The sequence below is a fragment of the Monomorium pharaonis genome, chromosome 7 (genome assembly GCF_013373865.1).
Source record: "Monomorium pharaonis isolate MP-MQ-018 chromosome 7, ASM1337386v2, whole genome shotgun sequence".
Taxonomy (NCBI): domain Eukaryota; kingdom Metazoa; phylum Arthropoda; class Insecta; order Hymenoptera; family Formicidae; genus Monomorium; species Monomorium pharaonis.
The window spans coordinates 847,360-874,919 of record NC_050473.1 but is presented as its reverse complement, the minus strand read 5'-3'; the positions used below and the strand labels follow the sequence as shown (position 1 = coordinate 874,919).

At 42.2% G+C, this 27,560-nt stretch overlaps 1 protein-coding gene across 4 annotated transcripts; it reads left to right on the top strand.

Annotated features, from left to right (window-relative positions):
* Positions 1 to 121: 121 nt before the first annotated feature.
* LOC105829334 (ankyrin repeat and BTB/POZ domain-containing protein BTBD11) lies at positions 122 to 27,560 on the top strand. Of its 4 annotated transcripts, none has more exons than XM_036290182.1 (15): positions 122 to 458; positions 1,127 to 1,421; positions 7,297 to 7,540; positions 20,627 to 20,831; positions 21,021 to 21,266; positions 21,640 to 22,119; positions 22,268 to 22,598; positions 22,883 to 23,118; positions 23,276 to 23,478; positions 23,642 to 24,376; positions 24,560 to 24,825; positions 24,925 to 25,130; positions 25,232 to 25,525; positions 25,688 to 25,870; positions 25,956 to 27,560. In XM_036290182.1, exons 2-15 carry the CDS (start codon positions 1,385 to 1,387, stop codon positions 26,160 to 26,162), a joined length of 3,873 nt encoding a protein of 1,290 aa, XP_036146075.1. In that variant the 5' UTR covers positions 122 to 458; positions 1,127 to 1,384; the 3' UTR covers positions 26,163 to 27,560. The 4 variants fall into 4 exon arrangements, with proteins under 4 accessions (XP_036146075.1, XP_036146074.1, XP_036146076.1 ...); XM_036290181.1 differs by having other exon boundaries at positions 122 to 1,016; XM_036290183.1 differs by having other exon boundaries at positions 315 to 333.

The following is a 27,560-nucleotide window of genomic DNA, read 5'->3' as shown; positions in this document are numbered from 1 at the left end:
TCCGCCTTTTCCCATCATTTTATTCTTAATTCGCGAAAATTTGCATGGAGCCAGAGCAGCGATCTTTAGTGTTATATTTATGGATACAAATTACAACGAAAAACCGACAACAATTTTTTTACTTATCGCATTTCGATAAACGCATACGTACGACCGATAACTCGTACGTGGCATTTGGTACTCGCAAGAGTTTCCGGCAGGTGGCGACGGTGCAATTAACAATCTCGCGCGAGTCTTTTTTTCCTCTCGTCCCTCTTCTTCGACGGTCTCTCCGCTGGACCGAAAGTCGTCTCGGGATCGGGATGCTGCATAAACGCGGCAACTGTGTTAGCGGTAATTGACAGCCGCCGAAAAGCGCCGACGACGACGACGACGGCGACTCGATCGGTCGCGGCGCGCGCCCTCGAATCGGCGGAAAAAATAGACCCGTCGCGAATTAGATCTCGAATTAACGGACGGTGGGTGCATATCGAGTGATTTATCCGCGCATCTCGCGGGAGACGTCTCTCTCCCGCGCGGCTGCGCCCAGGCGCGTCGTATCGGATCGGATCGCGTCGGTCGGCATCGAGGCGACCGTGCGGCATCCCGCTGACCGCAAGAGAAAGAGAGAGAGAGAGAGAGAGAGAATTTTTTTAAAGACCCGGGCGTGTTTACAGTTCCACGCTCGCGCGTGTCGAGAGGCTTGTTCCCTGCGGAAGGCTGTGCCCGCTCTCGTCCACCTTCCGTACTTTAAACGCAGCAGAAACGGCGTCGTCGGCCCAGGTTCGATTCGGGCGTTTAAATACGGGGGATCATCGAACGCGCACGATCCTTTCAAACGCTCCGCGGAACGGGGTCGAAGTGGACACGCGCGTTCGAGGCGCCGCTGGTGATTTTTTTTTTGTTTTTGTTTTGTTTCGGTCGGGCGTCGGGGATCGAGATTTTTCTGTGCGCGCGTCGGGAGCCGAAACAAATAACGGAACATCCACGGTTCCACGCTCCGAGAGTGTACTTGGTTTTGATCTTCAAGGTGCTCGGTGAGCTCTCGGCTTTCGAGACATTTTTTTTTCTTTTTGCCCCCTCCCCGTCCCCTTTTTAGGATTCGCACAATTCGAGCAAATTGTGAAATGAAACTGGATGTTCGTAGGGAAGAGAGATTAATAGGTCTTTCTGTGCGGGAGCCTGCGACTCCGAAAGTCGGATCCGAAAGGGAAAAGATTGCAGACGGACGGTGAAAAGTGCGGCTGAAAGGGGACGAGCCTGTGCCGTCCATGTCGGACAATACGGTGCACGACGAGTGAGACGGAAATTCTCGTTGGAGGAGACGCGAAGACCTTGGTCGCGAGAGTGCAGCTCGGTCCCCTCGTTTCCTCCGAGATATGTGCCCTACGGCGCGAGGACGTAGATGCGCCCCTTTCTATCGACGCGTCGAACAACTCTGGGTAAGTGTATTCGACTTTTTTTTTTTTTTTTAAGTTATGCGTTGTGCTCCAGGAAGCCGAACCGATCGATTCGCGTGGAACAGAAAACGAAAATTGAAATTGTGAATTACAAAGTTATAATCGTACGCTCCGAATTGAAAAATTACGAACGATAGAGCCGATCGGTTTAGCCTCCTGGAAAGACTCGTATGAATTTTCAGTCGAGTAAACGTAGATCGATCGTGTGTGCGTCTGCTTATTTTGCCGTTTCAAGAAATCATCCGTTCGAGATGAACAAGTAACGTATTTTTCTGCGTAATGTTTTTTTTTTAATTTTGCATTTGCTTTACCTTTGAATGCAGAAAATGAATTTAAGTCACTCAAAACTTGTATATAAAAATCGTTGTTCAATAATCGAGGCTATTAAACAAGTATAAAATTGTATGCAATATATACTGAAATACTTTTTCTGTTACTGTCTATTGAAAAAACGTGTATAAAAGATATGTACGTGACAAAAATTCTATCCTTTATGGGTCGGTTGTTCCAACTTCTTGGTAAATTTACCTATCAGGTAAATATATGTTTGTCTTTATTTAGTTAAGAAAAGAAATGAAAATAGACACATGCTTACCTGGTAGCTAAGTTTACCAAGAAGTTGAAACAACCGACCCTAAATCTTGCTTAACTTCAAGTAACATTTTTGTGGGTTACTTAAAACGCACGAACCGTTAGGCCCTGTTAGGAGCGGTCCCTTTAGTATTTATTCTAACCGATTCTGATCGCATTTCATCTACAATCCATAGGCATTTGCCTATGCAAATAATCAAGTTTAGATCTTTTCGAATTCAACTTGTTCTTTTTGCTCTTTTTGCTCTCTACACTGAGAAAAGTGATCCGTTCAAAGGATACACTGAAAAAAAAATGCAATATATCCAATAAGATATGTTGTTGCGGACTGCCAACTACAGATATACTCAATACAATAATATATGCGATTGCAGTATCAACGTTGTACTTGCATTAATAGCAAATATTATTGTATTGAGTATTTCATGTAGTTGGCAGCCCGCAATTACATATGTTATTGGCTATATTACTTTTTTTGTCTGTGTAACAAACGGATATATATCCGATCTCTTTACCGAAAAAAATAACCGATAAAGGCCAAGATAACTAATTAAAAGTATTCAATCAAGAAGTTCCGATCGGATATTTTCCAATTGAGACTTTCCGTTTGAATGTTTTTGATCGGTCATTTAGGCTCTTATCGGTTTTTTTTTTTTTGATTAAAGAGATCGATAATGTCCGTTTGTTACTTTTTGAATGGATTTTGGTTTATTTTTCTCCCAGTGTACGCGTAGAAAAAGGCCGAGGAAAAGCAAATTGATTGTGAGCCTCTCAATTGAAGTGAAATCGATTCTTAGTCTACGCCGAAAAAGAAGGAAAAGTTTATAAGGGTAGAGCAATGCGCGTTGTCTCGTAAAATTTCGCGATCGAATGAAATTCGATGATGCTGACGGAACCGTACCGAGTGTCGCGTCACCACTTGCAATCGAGAGACCATGAGAGAGAAAGAGAGAGAGACGGAGAGAAAACATGTAAATTTCCGTCCAGTACGGAGGGACGAGATTCGCGCGTGGACGGTAGGTAGGACAGAGAAGAAAGAAGGAGAGGAGGAGAGAACGAGAAAGTGGAGTAAGAAAAAAAAAGCGCTACGTAGAGGTAAAGGGATGCACGAGGCGCGGAGGGAGGATATCGCGGTGAAGCGTGTGCGGGGCGAAGAAGGGAAGAGAAGAGAGAAAGAGAGAGAGAGAGAGAGTCGGTGTACAAGGCTTCAGTTTGGGTAGCCCCTGTGGAATGCAGCGGCCGCGTGCACGTCGCTTTACACCACGTCCCGTGTATGCGTGTATTTACGGGGCCCAACGCCGCGCCAAGATTGCATCGCGCCCCGAGCTCCCTCTCTCGCCCTCGAATCCTCTTCCGAGAGAGGGTTGTCGCTTGGTCTCGAGGTGAATAAAATTTTAAGTTCCTTATACTTTTACGCACGTAAAGGAAACGCGGGTGAGAAATTGCAGCTGCGCGCTAATGAAAAGAAGATGTTTTAGACGCGCGCATAAATGGTTCAATTACGAACGAAGAAGAGGGGAGAGGGGAGGAGATCAATTTCCATGACTCCCAATTGACTCCGAAATGTCTTTATAGGACGTCCGGGAAATGCCGCGTCCAATTAACAATTGCGAAGACGTGACTCCAATTCCGAACACACGTGACACCAATTCCGAACACGTTTCCATGCGCACACAGATATCCATACAGACGTGTACGATGCTCTTTGCGGACCTAAAGCTTCCTTCGCGCATAATTCTTCAAGCATAACAACTGCCGTTGACGTATTTGAAACAGTTACGGATTATCTACTTCCTATACTTTTTTAACGATTTGTATTTTATACAGTTTATATTGCAATCGCGAGAAAAGATCAAACAAACTGAATTCTGCTGTTCCTTTTTAAGAATTGCAGTTTTATTGATATAACGACGTAAATAGCGAAGAAACATCGAAACTACTATAAATATGCACCGCGTGACGTTGACGCAACCGGCCCTCCGAGCGGTCTGTAATCATCGGCGATTTGATCGAGACGAATCTGTCAGCTGTCGCCTCGAAGGCATCGCCGCACATCGTCTCGATGCACTCGGCGACGTTGCTCGTATATATACTCTCCCGATCTCAAGTTTTTGCTTTGATTAATACGCAATAAAAGGCTAATAGATACACCTTTTCGCACGCGAAAGAAACACGCCCGCGTGCGTGCGTGCGTTGCACTTGGGATTTTAATCATTATTGAAAGTAAAAGGTCGAGCAAAAGTCGCAGCAAGTCATTTTTGTCATGGGAAATACATGTTATACATAATATTCTTATGCCTTTCTTCAATTTATCTGAATGATCTGAATTAGAAATTATACGCAACGCCGTAGAGAGATCAAGTTAGTCGAGCCGGCATGGAGAAAAGAAAATGTCGCATACGCGTAAAACATGCGGCCTGTTGCCTCGCGAGCTATTATTCGCGTGACTGTAGCTTTGCGCGCGAGGGGGGGGGGGTAGCGGGGTGACTTTAATGACGGCGGGCCGCGATAAGTTGTCCCTTCCATCCAAATAAACGCGGGCATATTTCTCCGGGAATCTTCGACGTCCAGCTTCGCTCTTTTTTTTTCTTTTTTCTTCTTTTTTTTTGCAAAATCACTTAACGATTACCGGCTGACCCTGATTTTCTTCTGGCAAATGATAGGTTTACGCCGGGTTTACGTTCGTGCGTACGCGCCTTCGTTCGTCCCTTCCAAAGTGTATGCCCGTGTGCAAAGTATATAACCGCCCCGACGGTTAGAAAGGCAGATGCGTGGTGGAGACTCCAGTCGAGGTCAGTTAAATACACTTCGGGACACAACGCCACTTTTGGCGAGTCCGTTTACATTAAACCAGTTGCCTACGGTCGCCGCGTGCGGATTAAAATCAGTCACACCGTATACCTAGGTGGGATCCGTGAAACCGGTGTGGAATCCGTTCATCGCGCTCTAGAAAGAGCGCGCGTGATCCATTGATTAGAATTTTATAAATACACGTTAAGAAAGAAATAAAAAAAAGGACAGAGGCTCCCACCTTTCCACGTGACATAAACGGGTCTACTCCCCTCCTTCCTTGGACGAAGGGAAATAAAATTTATAACTGTATTTAACGCGCTAAGGCTCGCCTTATCCTGCCTTCTTTTTTTTTAACTTTGACGACAAGATCGCTCTTTACTTTTATTTTTAATTAACAAAACGTCAACTCTCCTCTCGCTACCCGCACGACTCTCGTTGGCTCTTGTTTGGCGTTTTACGATAAAGAATATCGGCTTCGCGACTGCCCCATCGTCATTCTGACTGTCGCATTATTACCGTGATGAAATTCGGCGAATATTACATCGATAAAGGTCCCCCCCCCCCCGAAAGCGCAGCCGGGCGAAGCGGGCACGTCATGGGGTACACTGGGTCGTCCCTCCGTCTCGAAACGCACGCTTAAGGAAGCACTTTGGGAGCTTGGCAGAGTAATTGCATACAAGAGTCCGTCAAAGCGAGCAACACGAGCGTGCACAAGCACGACACGTACGGGCCCCCGAGCGTCTCTCGGGGACGACGTGTATCGAGAGACGGGAATTTCTTTCTCATCGCGCGAGAGACGATCGCGTTTTCCACGGCGCACATCCGACAATGTATTCGAGAAGCGGGTTTTTTGTGTTTTTTGCTTATCCGATTCATTTACTTTGGATTCTCCCAATCGGTCGCCTCTCCGTCGTTATAAATAATTATAATTTATTTCTTTTTTTGATTATACACAGAAAAAAAATTACTCTCAAATTGATATTTATGTATTCAAATTAACGCGATCCTTGTTTCATATATAAGCAACAATGTATAAACTTCTTAGAAGAATTTGAAAATCTTAAATTTCAAGATATTATAATCTTATTTCAATACTATAAGTGTTATTTCAAAAATATGATATAATTGTTTTGATAATTTTATTCTAAGAAAATTATAATCTTCGATTTAAACTTGTAGTATTTTCTATCCAACATTCTTTTCTTTCCATTCAAGAAAATTATTTTCAAATAACAAGGTTCAATCATATAAAATTTTGAAATAAATCTTCATTCAAGTAAATCTTTTTGATTTAACGCGATCTCATTTCAAGATTTCCGTTTTTAAACTGGAGATATTGTCAAAACAAGAATATTCTTTTTTTCTGTGTAAGGTTGTCGTGTATGCGTAAACGAAATATTTTTTCGTACGCATATGAAACTGTAAATAATAAAGTAAAAATAATAAATAAAGCGAACTGGCAGATTAGAGATAAGCGATGTGAGTCATGTGTGTAGAATGGAAAAAATAAATTTTCACACTTTTATTCGAAGTAGACGTTGCGGAAAATATAAGCAGTTTGTAATTTCTAAAGTAAGTACGGTCCCCCTTTTCTCTTTCTCTCGATCCATTTTATACATTTTTATAAAGTTCTTTAATATTTTCTGGCTCACGAATTACGAAATCGACTTTCCGTTTTTGTTCCTTTCAACTTTCTCTTCCCCTTTTGCTTTCCTCTCTCTCTCTCTTCTTTCGAATATCTTTTTCGCTGTATTCAAATTCAAATTCACAACGAGAACCGGACACAAGATATTATTTTTTTTTAGTCGTTTTTATTTGACATCCTTTTATTTTTTTTTCTTATACAGCCTGAATAGTTGTTTTCCTTAGCGTGATAACATCTCGGCGTTAATTACTCCCCCACAATTATCCGACTCGTTAATGACCTTCGCGCTCGAGAAAGTTTCGCATAATTACTTTCTTTCGTGGATTATTTCTGCTTAGCTAGATTTCTCGTGCGAAATATGGTGAAGTTTCTGCATTATCTCGAGCGACGTGTTTGTACAACATTTCCTTTCATTCGTCAGGCTTGGAAATGCACATTGCAATGTTTTTTTCCCCCTTGTAGCGACGAGCCGACTTGTCAGGCTCGTTGACTAATAGCTGAACGACGGAGTTCTTCGTTACACTTATCTAGATTTGCGTTTAAACTCAATATATTCGCTCAACCGTGTTAACGCAAAACTAAGTGAAGGGTAAAATAAGTAAAGCGAAGTGACACCGATAAAATCAAGGAAGTGATATCGATGTAAAATGTAAAACTGACGAGTTTATATCTCTCCGCGATGCCCATGTGCGAACCTCATCTCGTTCGTTTCCAACCGTAAAAGCGAGTTAAACGACGACGACGACGACGGCGGCGGCGGCGGTGGCGATGACGATAATTACGAGGTTGATGTTTTGCAAGGCGTGTAACATGCGCGTTAATTTGCAGGTTTTTCAGCGGTGCTAGCTCCCGGAGACATTATGAATCTGGAACGGCCGACGATGGACGGCGGTTGCGGGCAGCAGCCGGCGCTCTTCCTAGGCGGCACTTCCGGCTGGAGCGGCATCTCCAGCCCTCAGCAGTCGGCCGTGCAAACCGCGAGCACTCCCACGGAGAACTACGGGGGACCACTGAGCCTGAGCATCTGCATATCCGATTCGGGTCACGAGATACTCCGTCCGAAGCCGCGACGGTAAGCGCCCTTTCCCCGCGTGTCCCGCCGCTCCCGATCCTCCCCTGCCTCTCCCAATTCCGCCCGCTCGTGATAATCACTGCCAATCTTAATGAAGATCTGATTAATGGTCGCCCGTGCGGCAGTCACGGGCCGAATGCGATAAAGGATCGATTAAAATCGGTCCGGGAGTATCGCGTCCGACCGTCGACCCCACGCGTCCCCACGGGAAATTGGAAACCGTTCAACGCGTTATTTACGCCCGTCGCAATTGCCATTTGTCATCTGTCGCCATTATACGGGAATTAAATCCACCCCAATTAACTGCCATTGTATAGGACGAAATAAACTTGGAAAATTATTACCTTAAATAAAATTTAAAACAGACGTTAAAATGTCTTTCTCCTCGTACTTTTTCAATGGATAAATGGGAGAAAAAAATATTTTCCTGGTTTTCTGGGTCAGGTCCTGTCGCCGTAAAATGGCGCGAACATAAGAGAATCTGAAAAGGAACGTCGAACACAATGGGTACGTCTACGATAGGCATCGCTGAAAAGCCAGAAGATACAAAGCCCGAAGACGTTGAGCCCGTCTAGAGACGTCTTGGTTAACCTTTCGGGTCCTCGCACCTGCGATGGTGTGCGAATTCCTGAATGTATTCGTGAGCCTCTACCGTTAAAGCAAAAAAAAAAGCAAAAGAGCGAAGCCTGTTGATCCCCGGTCGCAATATCGCATCGTTCATTCGTCGACCGTATGACGTTTCGTTTACGAGATAATTTAAACTTAGACTTTACGTAGCTTCAATAGACCGATCCCACTTTCATCTCGGACTTTCATCTGACACACTTTAGCAGCGTATCACGAGAAAAAAAGGGGAAAAAAAGTTAGAAATACTTTGATCAGTCTCATTGTTAGTCGCGATATTCGATTTGTGCGTGTGGACTTTTTAGATTTAATACATAATGACGACGAGGTGTTTAATTCGTGTTAAAGTATGTTGTGCAAGTATGAAATTTTTTTTTTGCAGAGAAGATTGATGTATTACTATAAAATATACACATATGTCGAGTCTTATTTATTTAAAAAAATACAATCAATTAATAATAGCTTATTATTTTATACAGGCTTTAATTACACCGATAAAAAAATGTGTTGTATTTGTAACTATAATTGCATAGTAGAATAATTACAGTTAGAAATATCATTTTTTAAATGATTATTACTATAATATTGATAATAATAACTATATATTTATAATAATTACTTTATGGTACAACTAACTATATATTCAAATCTTCATTTTGGTTATAGCAACCATATCGTAAGTCGCATAAATCAATATTATGGTTACGAGAATTGTAATATAGTTTAAACCAACGATAATTTACATTGTTAAATAACTGTAAAAATATTGGTTGGGTCCAAAAATGATTATAAATTATAGTGATATTATTACCACAACTATTTTTTTCTATCGGTGTATCTCAGAGATGTGCAACAAAAATCCCGTTATCTATATACATAGTAATTTACAATGATGAGTTAAGTGTCAATGAATTTTTATCAATTTAGGGATTCCATTCTCGATAATTAGCACGAATAATTGAACCGCCATGGCAGAGCGATATCCACATTCCGTGAAACTTATTTCGTGCAAAATTTTTGCGTGCAACGCGACTCATAAATTCGATACTGTTATAAAATGCCCATTGTCACGTATACGTCCCTTTGCATTTCATTATTACCCTTGCGATGCGGTGCAAGTGGCCCTATTTCTCCTTGCTTTCCGTCGCGCGGAATTAAAAAGACTGCCGGCGTCGTCGCGAGAAAGCATCCGGGCGGCGCGCGCGTGCGTAATGGGGATACAACCGAACTGCAAAACGCATCCGAATATCCGGCGTTTTACGGTACACTGGGATGCGCGTTTCGCGAATTCTCCGCGGAGCCTCGAGTGTGTTGGTGACCGACCATTGTGCGCCGCTATTGTATACGCGCCCCCTCCCCTCCCCCCGGCCATTGTGCGCCTCACGTCCCGTGTGCACTAACGCTCGTTAGCAGAAACTTTTACTCTCGGCCCCGCATCTCGTTATATTCCGCGCTCAATCGTCCGATTCATTTTTCTCGGCGGGGAATTAGGATGAAATAGAAATTAGCCTGCGCCATTATAGGCCGTGCGCGCGCGCGCGCGATCGTGCGAAGGGAGAGCTCGCTTTTAATTAGTTATCCGAAAGTCTCGGAAACTCGCGGGAAAAGCCGCGTTTTATCTGGGAACACGACGACGGGGGAGGGGAGGGGGGGGGGCGACGCGATTAAGAATGCGCACGCTTCGAGGGGAAACGCTGATTCGAGGTGAATCCGCGACGGATATTTGGGTTAATGACTCTTTCCGCCTCACTTTGCCTTTTTTTTTTCTTTCCTTCGTTGCACCTGCGTCGATCTCGACTAGCTTTTACTAGCAGCGGTGACGTCGGGAAGGGCGGGAGGGGGAGGGGGAAGGAAAGAGAGAGGTCAGAGACGAGACGCATCCATTATCTTCGCGCGTGTTAGATTGTACCACATGTTGCTACTGCAATGATTACGGCCGGAAATGAAGCAGCACACGCGGCCAGAAATATAAACAGAATCAAATAAACAGAGAGACAAAGTTTCGTTTTTATATTCATCGATTTAGGCGGCGGTCGACAGAGAGAGAGAAGCGAAGGAAGCGGAAATCCCTCCAATTATTTTGACTTCTCTCGCCGGTCACATCTTGTTTCTTCTGAAATAATCTGAAAGATTCATATGCACTGCCAATCATACGCCTTCCGTTATCACCCTGCTGTACACATACACAGAAAAAAAGATTATTCTTGTTTTGACAATATCTCCAGTTTTAAAGCGGAAATCTTGAAATGAGATGATATCGCGTTAAATCAAAAAGATTTACTTGAATGAAGATTTATTTCAAAATTTTATACAGTTTAACCAAGAAAATAATATTCTTGTTATTTAAGAAGATAATTTTATTGAATGGAAAAGAAAAAATATTGGATAGAAAATACTACATGTTTAAATCGAAGATTATAATTTTCTTAAAATAGAATTATCAAAACGATTATATCATATTTTTAAAATAATAATTATAGTATTGAAATAAGACTATAATATCTTGAAGTTCAAGATTTTCAAATTCTTCTAAGAAGATTATATATTGTTGTTTATATATGAAACAAGAATCGCGTTAATTTGGATACATAAGTTTCCATTTGAGAGTAATTTTTTTCCGTGTGTATATATATTTTTTTTGTGTAACGCTGCGGTGGAAGAAATCTGAATACATTCTGATCGAAGAAAATATCAATTTTGAAGAATTTCCCTTAATTTCTTGCGCGTTTACTCCCATTCGCGAAAACCGTTAGCCGTCAAGCACGATGGGCTTCCTAGCTTATTACTAACTATGCCCTACGCGAGGCATCCGAGAGAGAACGGGCGATTATTAAAATCCCCCCCTTCTCCCCCGACCCCCAAACGTATTATTACATTTTGATCCTCCGCCGGATATACCTCTTAGGCGAATAATTATCCACGCGAGCGATTTAACCTTTGCGACTCACGAGGCAAAGCGGGGTAACATCCTCAAGAATTCGCGACATTTCTATCGCGTCGAGTTCTGCACGCGTTTTTTTTCCCTCCTGCGTGCGTCATCGTTACGTTTGTGATCTCACGTTCGCGAGAAACTAAATTGACGGCTCCGTCCGACTTTTATGCAGGCGGATCGAAAAGGCGCACCGAGGCGGCCGCCAGCCGACGTTGCGGAACTTCCGCCTGGTGCGCTCCGTGTACTGTACGTACGCGCCACTTTCGCGTGCGGGGAAAAAACGTTTACGGGGAAAATTACAGCGCGCGCCGGCGAACACGCGGCGTGCAGATTCTAGAGAGGCCGTGTAATATTCCCCCCCCGTCTCATTCTTTGCGTCTCCTCCCGCGGAGAACCGGCTCGACGTTATTCGGCGTGAATGGAAGACGGGAACCTGGGGGACGGGGACGACGCTCCCCGAGAGAATATATTTCGGGCGCAGACACGCTTCGCTAAATAATTTAATATCCTCGTAGGAGCGCCCGCCACTGCCGCCGCCCTTGACACCGGAGTTTCGCCCCGTGAGCACGGACAATATCCGCCTTGAACTCATCCTCCTGTGCGGTCTGCCTGCTAGGGACACGTGTTGCAGATTTGCCCCATTCTTAAAAGTATATTCATTCATCAAACGTAGCCTCGGCACACGGTCACCTTGGAGGACTTTGGTTTTTCGATCCACCTCGTAGGAATATCCCGGTGCCTTTTAGCTCGGGAGGAAAAGAAATAGCAGGATTTGTTCGAACTCTCTAACTCGTGTCCCTCCATCGGAATCCATTTTCGCAATCACCGTGCGAATAAGCAGACGTTCAGTTATGTCTTTCACGTGTGTGTGCGCGCGCGCGCTTTTTTTTTTTAGAAACTCTGTTATTATCATCGTTGTTTTTATAGCCTGAATTTTAATGATTCCTCGTGTACGATGAAGTCGACTTCGATAGATAGATTTTCGACGTGCGATAAGGAATACCGGTTTATCTGGATTGTAGAAGCTGTCTGCTTTCGCGTTAATTTACGGTAATGCGAACTGAAGGTGGTCGCGATAGTTCTCGCTGTAACTGACTTTAAGGCCTTTACATACAATCCGTGCTAACGGAGAAATAGAGATAATGCATGTATGACGTATGCCGGTGCTCCGGAAGATTTATCTTTAAGGCGGAGCATTATTGTTAAATTTTACGGTCGAAAATGTTAAGAAATTTAAATTACATTTGTTACAATGTAATTAGAAAAATAAAAATATTTATCCATCACAAACGGTTTAAACGAGCTAAAGATCCGATCAAAGTTTTAAATCAGTCGATCGCTATTTAGGATACATAGACAGAAAAAAAGCATGTGTTAAATTAAGTCTTATATATTCATATAAACGCGTTCATTGTTTCATATATACGCAACAATATATAATCATCTTAGAAGAATTTGAAAATCTTGAATTTCAACAATATTACAGTCTTGTTTCAATACTATAATTATTATTTCAAGAATATAATATAATTATTTTGATAATTTTATTCTAAGGAAATTATAATCCTTGATTTGAACATACAGTATTTTCTATTCAACATTTTTTTTCTTTCCACTCAAGAAGATTATTTTTAAATAACAAGAATATTATTTTCTTGATTAAACTGTATAAAATCTTAAAATAAATCTTTATTCAAGTAAATTTGTTTGATTTAACGCAAGGTAATTTTATTTCAAGATTTTCATGTTGAAACTAAAGATATTGTCAAAATAACAATATTATCCAGTCGGAATCTGGTTCTAACAGGTTTTACCACGCTGGGTCCTCATTGACGCGCTCTTCTCTCCGAGAGAAAATACCGCGCCTGGTCGTGATGCGTTACGTTCAATTTACCCGTTCGCATTATCAATTTCGACACGCAAATTGCCTCATAAGTATTCATAATTGCGCGACATCGAGGCACTAGTTGCGTCAACGTCAGGGGAGCCCTCGCTCGCGCTATAATAATAATAATCCTCGTGGAAATAATTCCACACAACGCATACTCAACGCATGCATTCGGAGGAGGGGGAGGGAGAGGGGAAGGGACAAGCGACGCCATATAATTCTAATGGCGACGATTTTAACGCTGACCCACTTCGCTTCCTGTTTTCCGCGAGCGAGCGTCGTGCACCCCGTGTGCACAACTGTACGCATTTAATTGCTACTAGGAATACCTCCTGGGAATCTTCCTCGTACGCGGTAAAATAGTACCGGAAGGAATCAACAACCACGGCGCGGGGGGGTACTCACGGTCGACCTTCTCTGCCGATCGCGTGGACAGATTTCGCGCGATACAAAAGGTTACAGTACCGTATAAAACCGCCAGGCGTGAGATGTTATTAAGACGCGACATCCCCTTGTACCGTCATTACGCTATCTCGGAGACATCGCTGTCTTAGGAGAGGGAAGACTATTGCGTTTATCGTTGTATCTTTTATCCAGGTGTCTGCATTGATCATCAATCTTGCCCTCCCAGAAAGGATGTCTGATGCCAAGACAAAAGTATTCTTGACAAATTTAATTCCTATTACAACCTCATGTAGTATAACAGTAAAACAAGATTAAGATTAAATCAGAAATTTCGATCTTCAGATCGGTCTATTCTTAAACCCAGAATATCATAAGATTGTCACAAATTTACTAAATAAATCTAAGAAAATTAATAAGGTAGGTAATCTTTTCTGTGGGATACAGATTTTCTCGCTGTCAATGAAAGAAATTAATGAAAAAAAAAAAGAATTAACGGATAGGAGAGAATACTTTTAGAATTAAATTAGAAATGAACAGGAGCTTTAGAAAGAATATCATTAGATTTTTTAGAAAAAGGAGAGAGGGACATTTCTCTCGCAAGCGTTAAGAAGTACAAGTTTGCACTTTGAATTGTCCAGTTGCATCTTCAACTGCAGCGCTGGACGTTTAACTAAACTGAATTAAAAAAAAAAAAAAAAAGCGATGTCAGAGTCCGTCACGGACGGTGACTAGGGCGATGCGATTTGAGTACACGGCCGTAGGAAGTAGGATGGTCGCCGGAAGTCCTCCCCCGAAACATATGGTGGGGCTCTCTCTCTCTCTCTCTTTCCTATCTCTCTCTATAAAGACACATACTCGTTTGTGCTCTCCCGTTTCCTGCGGCTCGCGCAGCGAAAAGAGCATGGCAGAGCAGTTTACAAGTGGCGGCCGGCACCTATGCACGTATCGCGATCGAGTTATAGCCCGCCGAGCCAGCTCGCTCTCTCTCTCTCTCTCCCCCCGCGTGATAAGCTTCCGTGATAAAGTCTCGGTCTGGTCGCGACGACCGGGAGTTTCCGCACGCGCGAGAGTCGCACGGTCAGTCTTTTGTCAAGTCCAGCGTTGCGCGCAATTAGCGACGTATTTGATAATCACGTGATATATTCCGTTACGCTATTACGCAATTAATTGGCTTCTGTATCGGGTATGCGGGGTATATCGTAATAGCGTCTCGCGGGACCGGCGATCGAGACGGACGACGATTGGATCCCGAGCCTCGCGGGGACAATGGCGAGCGCTCCGGGCAACGTCTCCGAGCGTATATAATTTCTACGTTCGCGGCGCATGCATGCATGCACGCGGAGACGCGGGTATAATATATTTTTGCAGGCGCGGCGAGGCTATGGCTTCTTCTTTTCCCGTGATATCATAGTTACGCGCGGCGGAACAAAAGATAGAAACGGCTGGGGGGTGGGAGGGGGGGGGGGGGAAGGGGGGAGCGCACACATACGCGCACGCACACGCACGCACGGTGAAGGTAGGAAAGTGATACGGATATCTCTTCTTTTCCCCGACTCCGTGCGGTGCACCGCGCGAGGGAGGCGCGTTACACACGTTTCACCTGTGCCGATGCACACAGGAAGCCGTAGACACGTCCTCGTCGTCGTCGCCGTCGTTGTCGTTGCCGTCTCAGTCGCGTGTTTACATCGAGTGCAGCACGACATGACTGCCGCACTAATGCAGCGGAAAAGAGTAACGTTGTAATTACACGGTTCGTTCGCCGGTACAGTTTTCTTTTCCACGATCGCTCGTATTGATCCGCGATAATCCTCGCGTTTTTGGTTCGTTTGTTTCTTTGGTCGCGTTACGTATCGTCACGTGCTGTCGGGGGTAACTGCGGACTGGAAGATCGAAGCCCCCATCGTGCTGTCAGTGGTCGCAGAGTGATCGATCGTTAATAGGTGTAATTAGAATTCGACGATTGGCCCGGTCGATGAGATCTCATCCTTGCGTCAAGAAGGTGTCGTTTTTTTTTTTTTTTTTTTTCCGTTGAACCAGCGGGGAAATTTTCTGCGGCGTGAATCCCCGCTTGAAACTGGAGCGATGAACGTTATCGCGGCAGGATGTGAAACCGACATCCCCCTTCCCCGGGGCGAGAGGAAAAGTTGCGGTGGATTCTAATAATTATATTTGCTCGCGAGAGCCAGCTGAGCGAAATAAAAGTAACGTAGCGCGATAGAGGGGGGGGGGGGGAATTTGTGAAGCTACAGCGAAATGTAAGTCTGCGATACAATCGAACGGGCTGAGCTCGCGTTTGTAAACGGAGTAAGTGCGAGATCGCTATTTTTTTTTTTTTTTTTTTTTTAAACAACAGTGCGACTAACTGAAAGTCGCGACTCTGCGACGGTGAAACGTGTACAATTAAATCGGGAATTGATTCGATATACCGTCGACGGAAACCGGATCTTTCGGTCACGCTTTCACATTTTTCGGATCTGCGCGGCAGATAGGCGCGAGGATTCCGCTTTGCCGGGGGGGAGGCCGTCGACGACTGGAAGCGGCATCCTAGAGAATGACCCCCGGCCGTCGTGAATGACATGCCGTCCGCGAGACGAGCCCAGTGCACCGAGGACTGCAGGTGCGTGCTGTGCCGCGAGCTGAAGGGATGCAAGATGAGCGCCAACGGCGTACAGGTTCACCAGCAAATCGGCCACGAGGGCGCGAACTTTATATTGCGGCGGGCGATGCCCTTCTTGCCGAAACCACCCCCGGCGCGAGATGAACGGCGGGAGGTCGCGAGGTACGGCGATTACGAGAGAAGCCCGACCTTGGAGGACCAAAGTCGTGGCGGCGGCGGCGTGAACGGGAAACCGGGGAAGGACGTGGGTCACAAGACGGTCATCTACTTCGGGGATTCGAATCCGCGACAGAAGGAAGATAAAGTGAGGCAGCAGCAGTCACTAGCACCGCCTCCCCCGCCGCCACCGCCGCCGCCGCTGCCGTCGCCGGAAGCGTGCGTGCAGATGACATCAAGATGCAACGAGGATCCCGAGACGGAGGCTCGTCCGCGAGACGCGTCGGAGCGAGAAGAGGACGCCGCGATGGAGAACGGCGATCCCAAGGCCGCGCACGAGATCGTCGTGAACGTCAGCCCCAGCAGGGAGGACGTGCTGAGGATAGAGGAGGACGAGAGCCAGCTGGAGGACTATTGGTCCTTGCCGGGGGACACGAGCGGCTTCAAGGCGGATTGGAGCTTCGTGCAGCAGTGGCGACTCAGGGGGTAAATTCACGCACGCGTGCACCACGCTTGTCCGCTGACCGTGGAAGAAAAAAAAATAGATACGCTGTCCTCTCTCGCTGTTAAAACGCGATCTACTTCGTGCCGCGGGCCATGCTTGTCGTTCTAAGTCACGCGTGCTAATGAGGAAGATTGATCAAGCTCCCCAACGTTTCGTGTTTCAGAGACAAACTATTAAAATCATTTTATTAACGAAAGATCCATTACGGTTTTTTTTTACATATATGAATATTAAGTTGCTAACCATGTTTGATGATTGTAGTAAGAATATGGGCGTCAGTCGAAGGTACTCTCTAAATTTCCTAGAACTAGAAATTTCCTAGAAATTTCCTAATGAAACATTACTCTAAAAGAGTGAAAATCGAACATATCTAAGTTCGAGTGATTCGTCATCTTAATTAGAGTGAATTAGAGTGAAAATGCTCTATAAAAGTAAATTTTTACTCTAATTAGAGTAAAAATCACTCTTATAGAGTGTATTTTTACTCTAATTAGAGTGACAAATCACTCGAACTTAAATATGTTCGATTTTCACTCTTTTAGAGTAATGTTTTACTCTGGAAAATTTAGAGAGTAAAGACAATCAAATTAAAAAATAATTAAATTATTGTTCAATCGTTTCGCGATTTTTAGATGATAGCAACGTATTGAGACTGATAAAAGATCGATTAGCACTTTGCAGACGAAAATAAAGCGAAGTTTTTGCCGGCTCTCAGCCACGGTGTGATAAGGTAATGGAAATCACGCGCTCTTACATTTATCTCGCGAGGGTCGAACGCATATCCAAACATGTCACCTATTTTGCGCACTCACGAGGAGCGCTCGCCACTTTGTAATTCATGATTCACGAGCGACCAAAAGACAGCATCGCATTCGCGGAGCTCGCGTTTGAATATCTTATATCTCTCTCTCTTTCTTTCTCTTCGCGTTCATTTAATTCCCCCCCCCCCTCCCCCCGCGTGACTGACGGATGTGCGCGCGTTCGAATGAAACGTTCATCGCGCGCTGTATCGAATCGATATCGTGTAATGGGACGTGCGTGTAAATCGTCGTGTTGGGGGCCGCCTCGAATCGGTATTACGTATCGCGATTACGAGTTGTTTTAAGACTCCTAGCCGCGCGCTCGCTGATTTATTCCCCGACGTACAAACGATCCGTTCTTCGCGCTCTCCAAGGAAATTCAGATGATGCGCCACTAATGCTCGGATACCAACAGTGAGGCCTCACAAAGTGCATAATAAGTGCATTCGAGTTGAATGCCTGCGGGTGTCGTCGGTGTGCGTCTGTGTGCGCTTTTTCTTTCTCGTCACTTGCTTCCTTGGTATTCCCCTTAAAAATAGATGTTAAACTGCATATATTTTTTTTTTAGACATCGGATTAACGCTCCTTCTAAAGCGAACAAACTGATATACTTGAGATACATACGATAGCGCGAAAGGGGATATGCATGCAAAAAATTATTTTACGTATCATGCAGGGTTCTAAATAAAATGCATTACTTTTTGTAATGCATTACGGTTTTATTAAAGAATATTTTTTCAATAACCAATATAATACGAAGGTTCTTAATTACGTATTATTTTTGAAATAATTAATGCAATTTTTTTCATTACGCATTACTTTTGAAATAATTACTTATTAAAAAATTACTAAGTAATGCATTATTTTTTAATTTGCATTTTCATTACCCTGGTATCATGTTACAATTATGTGTACAAGTTATGTGTGCACACCATTTTATTATAAACTACGATAAAATGAACGTAAGAGAGACGACTATGATTTCGCCTCCGTGGTGTTGCAGTTTTGAATAAATAGCACGTTAAATGCAATTATTACTTCTTGTAACACGAATAATAATATTTTTAAGCTGACTTCCTCATTGCCGAACTGAGCCTAATCGTTTCATGTGATAACATGTCGTTTGGATAATCGCAATGTTGGTTCACGTTTCGCAAGAGTCGCGTCTAAAAAGTGAAATGAGAGGAACGAGTTAACGGTCTGTGTATACTATATATGTATATATATACATTGCGCACTTTTCGCGTAATACCGTCTATAGTTCTATACCATAACCGGGAATTGATTTGCCCGATACGCTACCTGCATTGCTGCGTTTTCTGCCTCGGTATCTCTCCCGGGCGCCAACGGGTGCCGTTTGCGCAATATCTAATGTCGGATTTGAAAGTTGTCGAAGCTAAATTCTCGACGTTCGATATCGGTCCCAACAATGGTCGCGCAATTCAACATAATAGCGTTCATGGGGATTGCGAAAACGCGCTCGTCGCATTACGGCTGCTTATTTCAGCGGAACCTTAATTGAGCAGACGCGTTATTAGTCTAAATAATTTCGGGATCGCGATACCGGCGGTTTCTTTTCGTTTTCCAACGGACGTGCGCGCGCACTGTCTCGATTCTTTTCGCAGGCGCTTTCTCTTGGGGCGCGAAACATGCATATTTATGTGCATCGCGAGGAAGCTGGCAAAATTTAAAATAATCCAACAAGATGCTTCCTGAAAATTTATTATGCACCAGGAAGTTGTACACCCACAGAAAAGATTCCTGGACCTAATGCTATTATTCTTTGATCTATCATAAAGTATTCTCTAAATTTCTTAGAGTGAAAATACTGTCCCTACAATTTTTTGAGTAATTTTCTACTCGATAAGAGTTAGAATTTACTCTAATAGAGTAAATTTTTAACTTTTATTGGAATGGAAAATCGCTTGAAAAATAACTCTTCTTGGAGTGGAAAATTTAATCTATTAGAGTAAATTTTAACTCTTATGGAGTGGAAAATGTTTATTATCAAAGGGGAGGAATATTTTATTCTTAAATGGAAAGTTCTTAAATCTATTAGAATAAAATGACTTTTGATGCTACTTTATTAATTTTCTTAGAATGATTTAGTAAATTTGTGACAATCTTATGATATTCTGGATTTAAGAATAGATCGATCTGAAGATCGAAATTTCTGATTTAATCTTAATCTTGTTTTATTATACTACATGAGGTTGTAATAAGATTAAATATGTCAAGAATATTTTTTGTTCTGATATCGGAAATCCTTTCTGAAATAGTAAAAATATCTGACGGAACGTGAGCGATTTCAAGTTATTGTGGCACGTGCCCTCGTTAACTCTCAATACGTTTTGGCGCGTTCATGGCCGAGTCTCGCGGGCGCAAGCTAATATGAATTTTTCTCCGCGATGGTGCCGCATGTATCAGCGGTAGCTCCGTGTCGCTGGAATTCTAGGGTGGAGAAACCTTTCCACGTCTAAAGAGCTTTACGGTCGTTACAACGGTTCACAAGTGACGCGAGTCTCATTAGGACAACGCGAACGCAGTTCCGTTTATCCGTTTCTTCATGGACGTTACGCGACTCTTATCTCCCGAGTGCGTCTCGAGTGCTAGGAATCAGACGCGGCAGTTAGCTGCGTAGATTACGACTTTTCGAGAGCATAACTTCCACGAGACCAGTGCCTCCGCGGAATGCACCTGTCCGGACTCCGTATTATGGGTTTGCTGCCTCGCGCGGGGGGGAGGGGGAGGAGGTTCGATAAAACGGCGCGAGCCGCTAGGATTATTCTCCTGCGACAGCTAACGAGGCGCCGACCTATCCCACGGAATATCGGGTATCGTTTCTTGGCGGTTCAGGTAGAGAAACCCGTCTACCGGGTGAGATTTTCAAGTACGCCGGCCAGGAGCTGCGTACTCTTCAAGCCAGGCTCGATCTTTAAAAATCCCGATAGCTTCCTTTAAAAAATTTCCCAACTTTTATTTCGGCGACTAAACATGAAATTAAACTCTGCCAAATAAAGAAGTCGAGTCGAGAAAAAGTTAACGTTAAATTTTTTTGTCTCATTTTATATAATGAAAATAGATCATGTGGGAGGGGAGCAATGTAAATAAACGGGGGAATAAATTATTCGCTGAACCAAGATAAAAATTCTTTTGCAGGCCGGGCGGTGGCAATAACCGCGAGATATATAGTCCCTCTTACTCTAAGAATTTCACGGAGAATTCCTCTAAAAGTGGGGTCCACGACATGGTCCATATGATACCAGAAAGAGATACGGACAGCGTGGCGCCGACACCGACCCCACAGCATCCGCGTCACTCCCAACACCACCATCTCAGTTTACACGAACTCCGTGCACTTCAGGTATATGGAAATATGTTGTTTTGCTTATCTACGGCGAGGTATTCCGGGAAATATTTAATTGCTACATTTAATTCCTAACGTTTCTTTGATTATCCTAGTAATACTTTTAATGAATGCGTACTAAGAAGATCGCGAGGAGAAATGGAAAATTCCATGACGCCCGTCGTAAAAGATCACCTACTTTTGCAGAGGCGGCCGGAATGCACCGGCAACAGCTCCTCCGATGAGAATCGATCGTCCGGACACGCGAGCATGTCGGACACCGGTGGCCACACGAGCAGCAGTTCGCCACCGCATCGTCATCACAGAACTCACAGTCCTCAGCAACTAAATGCCGTGCCTGAGGACGACCGACTCTCGGCATCGGTTACCCAAAGGAATGGCAGGAGTCGGTCCGGTCAAAACCGCAATCGGCACCGGGCTACTCCCGCTAAGGTCCGTTTACTCGATTCAACTTTTGTGTATACATATTTTAGTTACATACATTCCTACATATTTTAATTGATAGTCCAATTAAAATTATCTGAGATTTGAGACGAATAATTTTTTTATTCTCACTCTGTGATATTTTTTTGAAAATAAAACAGTACCCTCGTGTATAATATTAAAATCAAAGTAGATATTGAAGTATAAGTATTTTATCAAATATCAGTGAGTATTGATCTTTATTCTTATACAGTGTCATAAATTATCCAATCGTATCCTTAATTAAAGTCAATTAAAGTCACACTGATTCTCGACCAATTGAAGTTCTCTCGTATTACTCTATCTCTCAGAATCAATTTTCAATATTCCATTTCGCTTGCAGCTGCAGGTACCATGGTCGGGTTCTGGTTTGGAGGATATAAAATTAGCGATCCAACAGCTGACGATGCGCTCGCACAAGTCTTCGTCCACATACTCTTCGTTGAGCGGCTCAGAAAGCTCGGAACCCGCAGTGAGGAGGCTGATGCGACACTCCAGCCTGGAGACGATCAACACCAATGTGACCAGCGCCGATGAGTTCGTCTGGGTAGATTCTCACAATCGTCTGGTAGAACTGCAGCAGCTACCGTGGACTCATCACGATGTGCTGCGTGTACTTCAAAACGGTCGCACGAGGGAGCACATGGAACAAGTCTCGATGGAGACGATCCCGCGGCTTTCCTACCTTCTTCAACGCGCGCTAGTCAGGATAGGCCGCGAGACTCAGAGATTGGCGAAGCCCATAGGTCTCTGTAGTAAACACGAGGTGTACAGCGCCTTCAAAATCGTACTCTGTCCGGCTCTAGCGGATTCTTGCACCAAGGTACGTAGAATTATCTGCACGATATCAAATAATAATATCTCGTTGTTAATATCCTGATAACTGGAGCAATATATTCCAATAATAACTGATGATAATCCAATCGCGATGAACGCCAAACCTAGACATTTGATGTCCGCCTTATTTAAAGGCTTGCCTTCGAGCTGCCGCAATGTTCGCTGTATCTGGCGATCAGTTGAAACAATCGAAGGCATCCCGTTCGGGGCTGCAATTGCCAGTCGGACGTTTCTTACGTTGGATGTCCGATGTGAGACTCGGGCGGATGATTCACGAGTACGCCGCGATATATCTGACGGCCGGGATCGAGAATCTCCTAGAGGAGATACTGCTACAATGCGTGCCGACCGAACCGCATACGACCCTCACGGCGACAATGCTGGAGCACGCTATAGCCAACAGCGGCGACTTATGGGGCCTGTTACAGCCATATGCGCATCTCAATGCTGGTCGAACGGCATCGGGTTCGTACTTTTTATTAAGAAAAAATTGTTTTCAGTATCAGTTTTTCATTACATTGTCGACAGATTATTAGTTTTCTTTTATAATTTGATTTTTTTTATCCGTTTATTTAAATTTTTTAAAATTATTAAAAAAGTAATGATTGCGATTTGAAAAATTAAACGAACATATATTGAAAATTATATTTGCGTTTAATAACGTTTCGTGTAAATACTGTTTAAATGCGAATATTTTAATTAATTTAAGTTAATTATGCACTTAATCGAAATATCTTTTCCTACTTCAGGCGCTCTCGCGATGCCTCGTTGGGCAAGTGTAAGTTCTTTGAACTCGTCATCGTCGTCGCGCAGTGGACGGGACGTAACTCAGTCGGCTTTGGAACCGTCGTTGCTTACGACCTGTGTGGGATCGATGGCGGAATTGATAGATTTGATTTCTAAAGTAGCGCAAGCGGGACGCTGTCCCATACCACTGACAACGAGAGCATTACATGCCCTATTTTATTACATGAGATGCTCACAGGTATGGAATTTACTTTGAGAACTCGAATACAAATAGTGTATTGATTTTTCGACGAATAATCATTGTTATTAATCATTGTATAATATTACAAGATGTAGTATTTTAAACCGTACTTTTATGTTATTGTAAACCGTATTTTTGTATTCAAATGTTTAAGCTGGAGCACGGAGAACGTGGATCTGGAATTCAAGAATTAGCATACGAACGAGCATATGTAGTACTGCCACCGTTAGTAGAGTGGTTACGGGTAGCTGCAGCACATGCCGAGCACAGACATGGTTTGGTCGTGGATCAAGATGACATTAATCAAGCTGCCCGACTATTGTTGCCTGGAGTAGATTGTCCCGTTCGACCGATAAGGTCAGTCAGGACTTTTATTTGAATAAAATAATTTTAGTATGTAATTTTAGAAGATTTAGATATTCACATTTATTTTAATTTTTTATGATCATACTTATACCTAAAGATTTCTAACACTCTATAAGACAAGAAGTTGTTAAAGTTTGCGATATTATATGTATAGCTCTGAGGAAATCGCAGTGTGTTCAAAGCGCATCGATGATACCGAATACGTTCGATTGCTGACGATAGACATGGCCTTTAAGATGTTGCTCAGCGGACGAACGGATCTCATAGCCCAGGCAATGTCACTGCTGCCTTTGACGAAAATCAACACGGTGAATGACGCCGGATTCACGGCTCTGATGTTGGCGTGCATTAACGGCGATGAATCAGCTGTGATAACTCTACTGGACGCCGGGGCAGATTTGAACATTGAAAGCCCGCCACCCATGACAAGCTCATCGTCAAACACACCTTCCAAGATTCCACAAACGTCTGGTATATCGAACGTTAGAAATCCGATTAATCAGACAGCAATGATAACACCCAATAAAACATCGAACGCGAACGTAGCGTCTAATAGTTCCAACAGTCCTGGTGGAGTTACCTCCAGTGGCATGTGTTACGCGCAAACCGCCTTCAACGCGGAAACACAACACTGGACTGCTTTAACTTACACGGCTTTGTTGGGCCATTGCAATATCGCTAGAATATTGCTGGAAAGAGGTGCCGCGGTGGAAGGCGGTGCAAAACTCAGTGAGGATAAATGTACAGTTACGCCTTTACAAGCAGCCACAGCATCAGGAAACAATGAGATGGTAGCTCTACTCTTGGCACACGGAGCGCAGCCGTTTCTATCTACTTTAATTAAGGATTCATTCTCCTACTCTGGTTCTGTACAACGTGGTTCTTACAGGTAATTCAGTTTTTTAACACTGTTGTTTTATTATCGTAGTCAGATTTTATTGAATAATGCAATTTATTGAAAGAATCACTATAAAAACTAGTTTTCAATATTAAAAATAATACTAAAATAAATATTAGATCGGATTGCTTTTAAATTAACGAAAACTAATGTTTAATTTTGTAACCGATAAAGCGCAATCTCAGTGGCCACAGCGCATGGTCAGAGAAGCTGTCTTCATCAATTGTTATCGCACCCACTCAACTTCTCGGCCAAACGAGGAGAGAAAGAGATATTATCATTAGAAGAAATATTAGCTGAAGGTAACGCCGGTAATAATTCTCAACAGACTGCCGAAGAAAGAGGCGCTCGCAGAGAAGGCAAGGAACCAGTATTTAATAAGATACAAACGAAGGCGTTACAGGAAGCGATGTATCACAGTGCGGAAAGCAATCATTTAGGTAAGAAGATAATAGAAACTTGAGCATATAAATTATATATACAAAATAAAATATTAAAGTTTGTTTTATATTAATTATGACGATTTATTATGTTAATAGATATTACCATGGAACTTCGTGGACTAAAAGTAGGCTGGACATTGCATTGCTGGATGCACAGTCTCGCGACAGCTCATGAAATGCGACTGGATTCGGTTATAGATCAATTACTTCAAGATTTTCTCCAGGTCTGCCCGGACGATTATTCTACGCAGTTCGTGCAGGAGTGTTTGCCACTTTTATTCAATATTTTTAGATATAGTAAGGTAAATTATATTATAAAAATTAATTTCGAGATTATTTATATGTCATTGTAAATAAAATAATGCTATTTATGCCTTATATAAGATGTATATTATTTCCACAGAAGGAAGGTACGACGCTCTTGCTCGCTGATATATTTTGTACATATTTCGGATGGGAGCCGATCAAGCCAATTAGAGATACTACACTTTCGAGCGGATCAAGAATTGATCCAAAGTTTGTGAACAATCCAGAATTAAGCGATGTACAATTTAGAGTCGAAGGTCGCGTTTTCTATGGTCATAAAATTGTACTGGTTACATCTTCCCCGAGATTTAGAAATATGTTGAGCTCTAAATTATGTGAAGGCAATCCTCCCATTGTGCAGATTAATGACATAAGATATCACATATTCCAGGTATGCAATTATTATATCATAATTTATACATGTTTCACATAATAAGTGTATTATCTTTTAGTTAAAAATAATAGTATTTTTTATTCACTTGTACGTTCGAAATAATTAAGATTTATTAAGAACAAATTAAGTTATTATCGTTCTAAATATTTCAATTTTCAGATGGTTATGGAATTTCTTTATCACGGTGGTTGCACTACTTTGGAAGTTAATCAAAGTGATGTCCTGGAATTAATGGCAGCAGCCAATTTCTTTCAACTCGATGGCTTGCTCAGATACTGTGAAGCACAGTGTTCCACGATGGTGGATCTTGACAATATTGTTTCTATGTATATTCATGCAAAGGTATATTTTTATAACAACGTATTTTCATACTAATTAATTACTTTAGATTCTCATTTAATAGATTATCATGTATTTTAATTTGCAGGTATATAATGCGGCACAGCTCTTAGAATATTGTCAAGGATTTCTGTTACAAAATATGGTAGCTCTTCTGACGTATGATGATTCAGTTAAGCGTTTGTTGTTCGCAAAAAAGTTACCGAATCACGATGTTCTTGCGGGGTTACTACTCACACTGCAATCGCGAATAAAAGCCAGGCGATCTCAACAACAAAACAAAATAAAAGCTTAGGTGTCCATAGACTTCTTTGTATTACGATATACAATGACCTAGTTTACATCGTGCATTTGATACGCGTATCAAGTACTATATTTGTAACAAAATCGTACTAAATATGTAGTACACACGATGTAAACGCTGCCAGATCAACTTGGTACGAGCGTATCAAATAGGAGTATCGTACTAAACTGATACGCGTATCAAGTGATGCAAATGACGATGTAAACGCATGAAATGTAGTTTGAAGAAAATTTAACATTAAGCATAACCTCAATTAAAACTGGTTATTAAAATGTCTTGTAAAAAAGGACTGAATTGGGGAGAAGAAACGCGAACGTTTATAGAATTATGCACAGAGAAGCAAATAATTTTATTAATGGACGGGAAAAAAATACAAACATGTGGATATTTTTAATTCATTAGTTGAAGATATGGAGAAAAAAGGAAAACTGCCCAACAGATGAAATTAAAATTAAAAAATTTAAAGCTTGCCTACTTTAAATGTAAAAGAGAAAATAGTGTTAGATAAAAAATTTCTTAGATTATATAAACATAATTTTAGTAGACGTAATAAGGTTCACCGTTTTGCTCTTATCATATTTATCATTCGTTTTCTTCGAATGTATTGTAAAATTTTAAACATAAAACTTAGCCATACACTTTATTATGCGTATTTTTTCGTTGTTATTACATGAATTAAATTCGTATTATATTTTTCCCTTGGTACATTCGATGTAAACGCACTCGTACTAACGCTTTGGTGCGCACCAAACTTAACACGCGTATCAAGGTTTTGACGATGTAAACTAGGCCATTATATGTAAGAGCTGTGTAAAATAATAACTTTATATAATTTCTATCTAGAAGTACTGAGATTTAACATTATTGAGACTGGTATTAATACAAAACTGGATATTGGCCTATGTTAAAAGGTCGTGTACAAGTTTTATTGCATTTGAATAATTTTAAATAATATAATTTTGTTAGATAAAATTGTTAGAAGAACGTATTTATATATGTATATATTAATATATTAATTTAGAACGTTATAGAGCACGTATATGTGCTGTATTCATGAAGACAATATCTCTACGAGAATCGTGTCTTTCATGAATATTCCTTGTAAATAAGATTATATTAGTGTAAAACAACTTTTATGTGGATATAAATTTTTCACACATATGTCAATAGAAATCTTATAGAAATATAGAGATTTTTAACCTTTTACTGAATACGAACTTTCTGATGACAAAAGTTCTCACTACTGTAGTATGCATATATCTTGCCATAAATTTTGTTATGTTACAAATTACATAACAAAATATCTGTTATTGGACGTAAAGAGTAATAATTTTTGGTATTATTTTTCTATTAGCGACTTGGAAATTTAATAAAAATGGATATCTCCAA

What these genes read in the sequence shown, in the direction of transcription:
- LOC105829334 (XM_012668089.3), top strand. Translation starts at nt 15,966, where the DNA reads ATGCCGTCCGCGAGACGAGCCCAGTGCACCGAGGACTGCAGGTGCGTG. An exon ending in ACGAACTCCGTGCACTTCAG is followed by an intron (nt 20,832 to 21,020) that starts GTATATGGAAAT and finishes CTACTTTTGCAG; the next exon opens with AGGCGGCCGGAATGCACCGG. An exon ending in ACCGGGCTACTCCCGCTAAG is followed by an intron (nt 21,267 to 21,639) that starts GTCCGTTTACTC and finishes TTTCGCTTGCAG; the next exon opens with CTGCAGGTACCATGGTCGGG.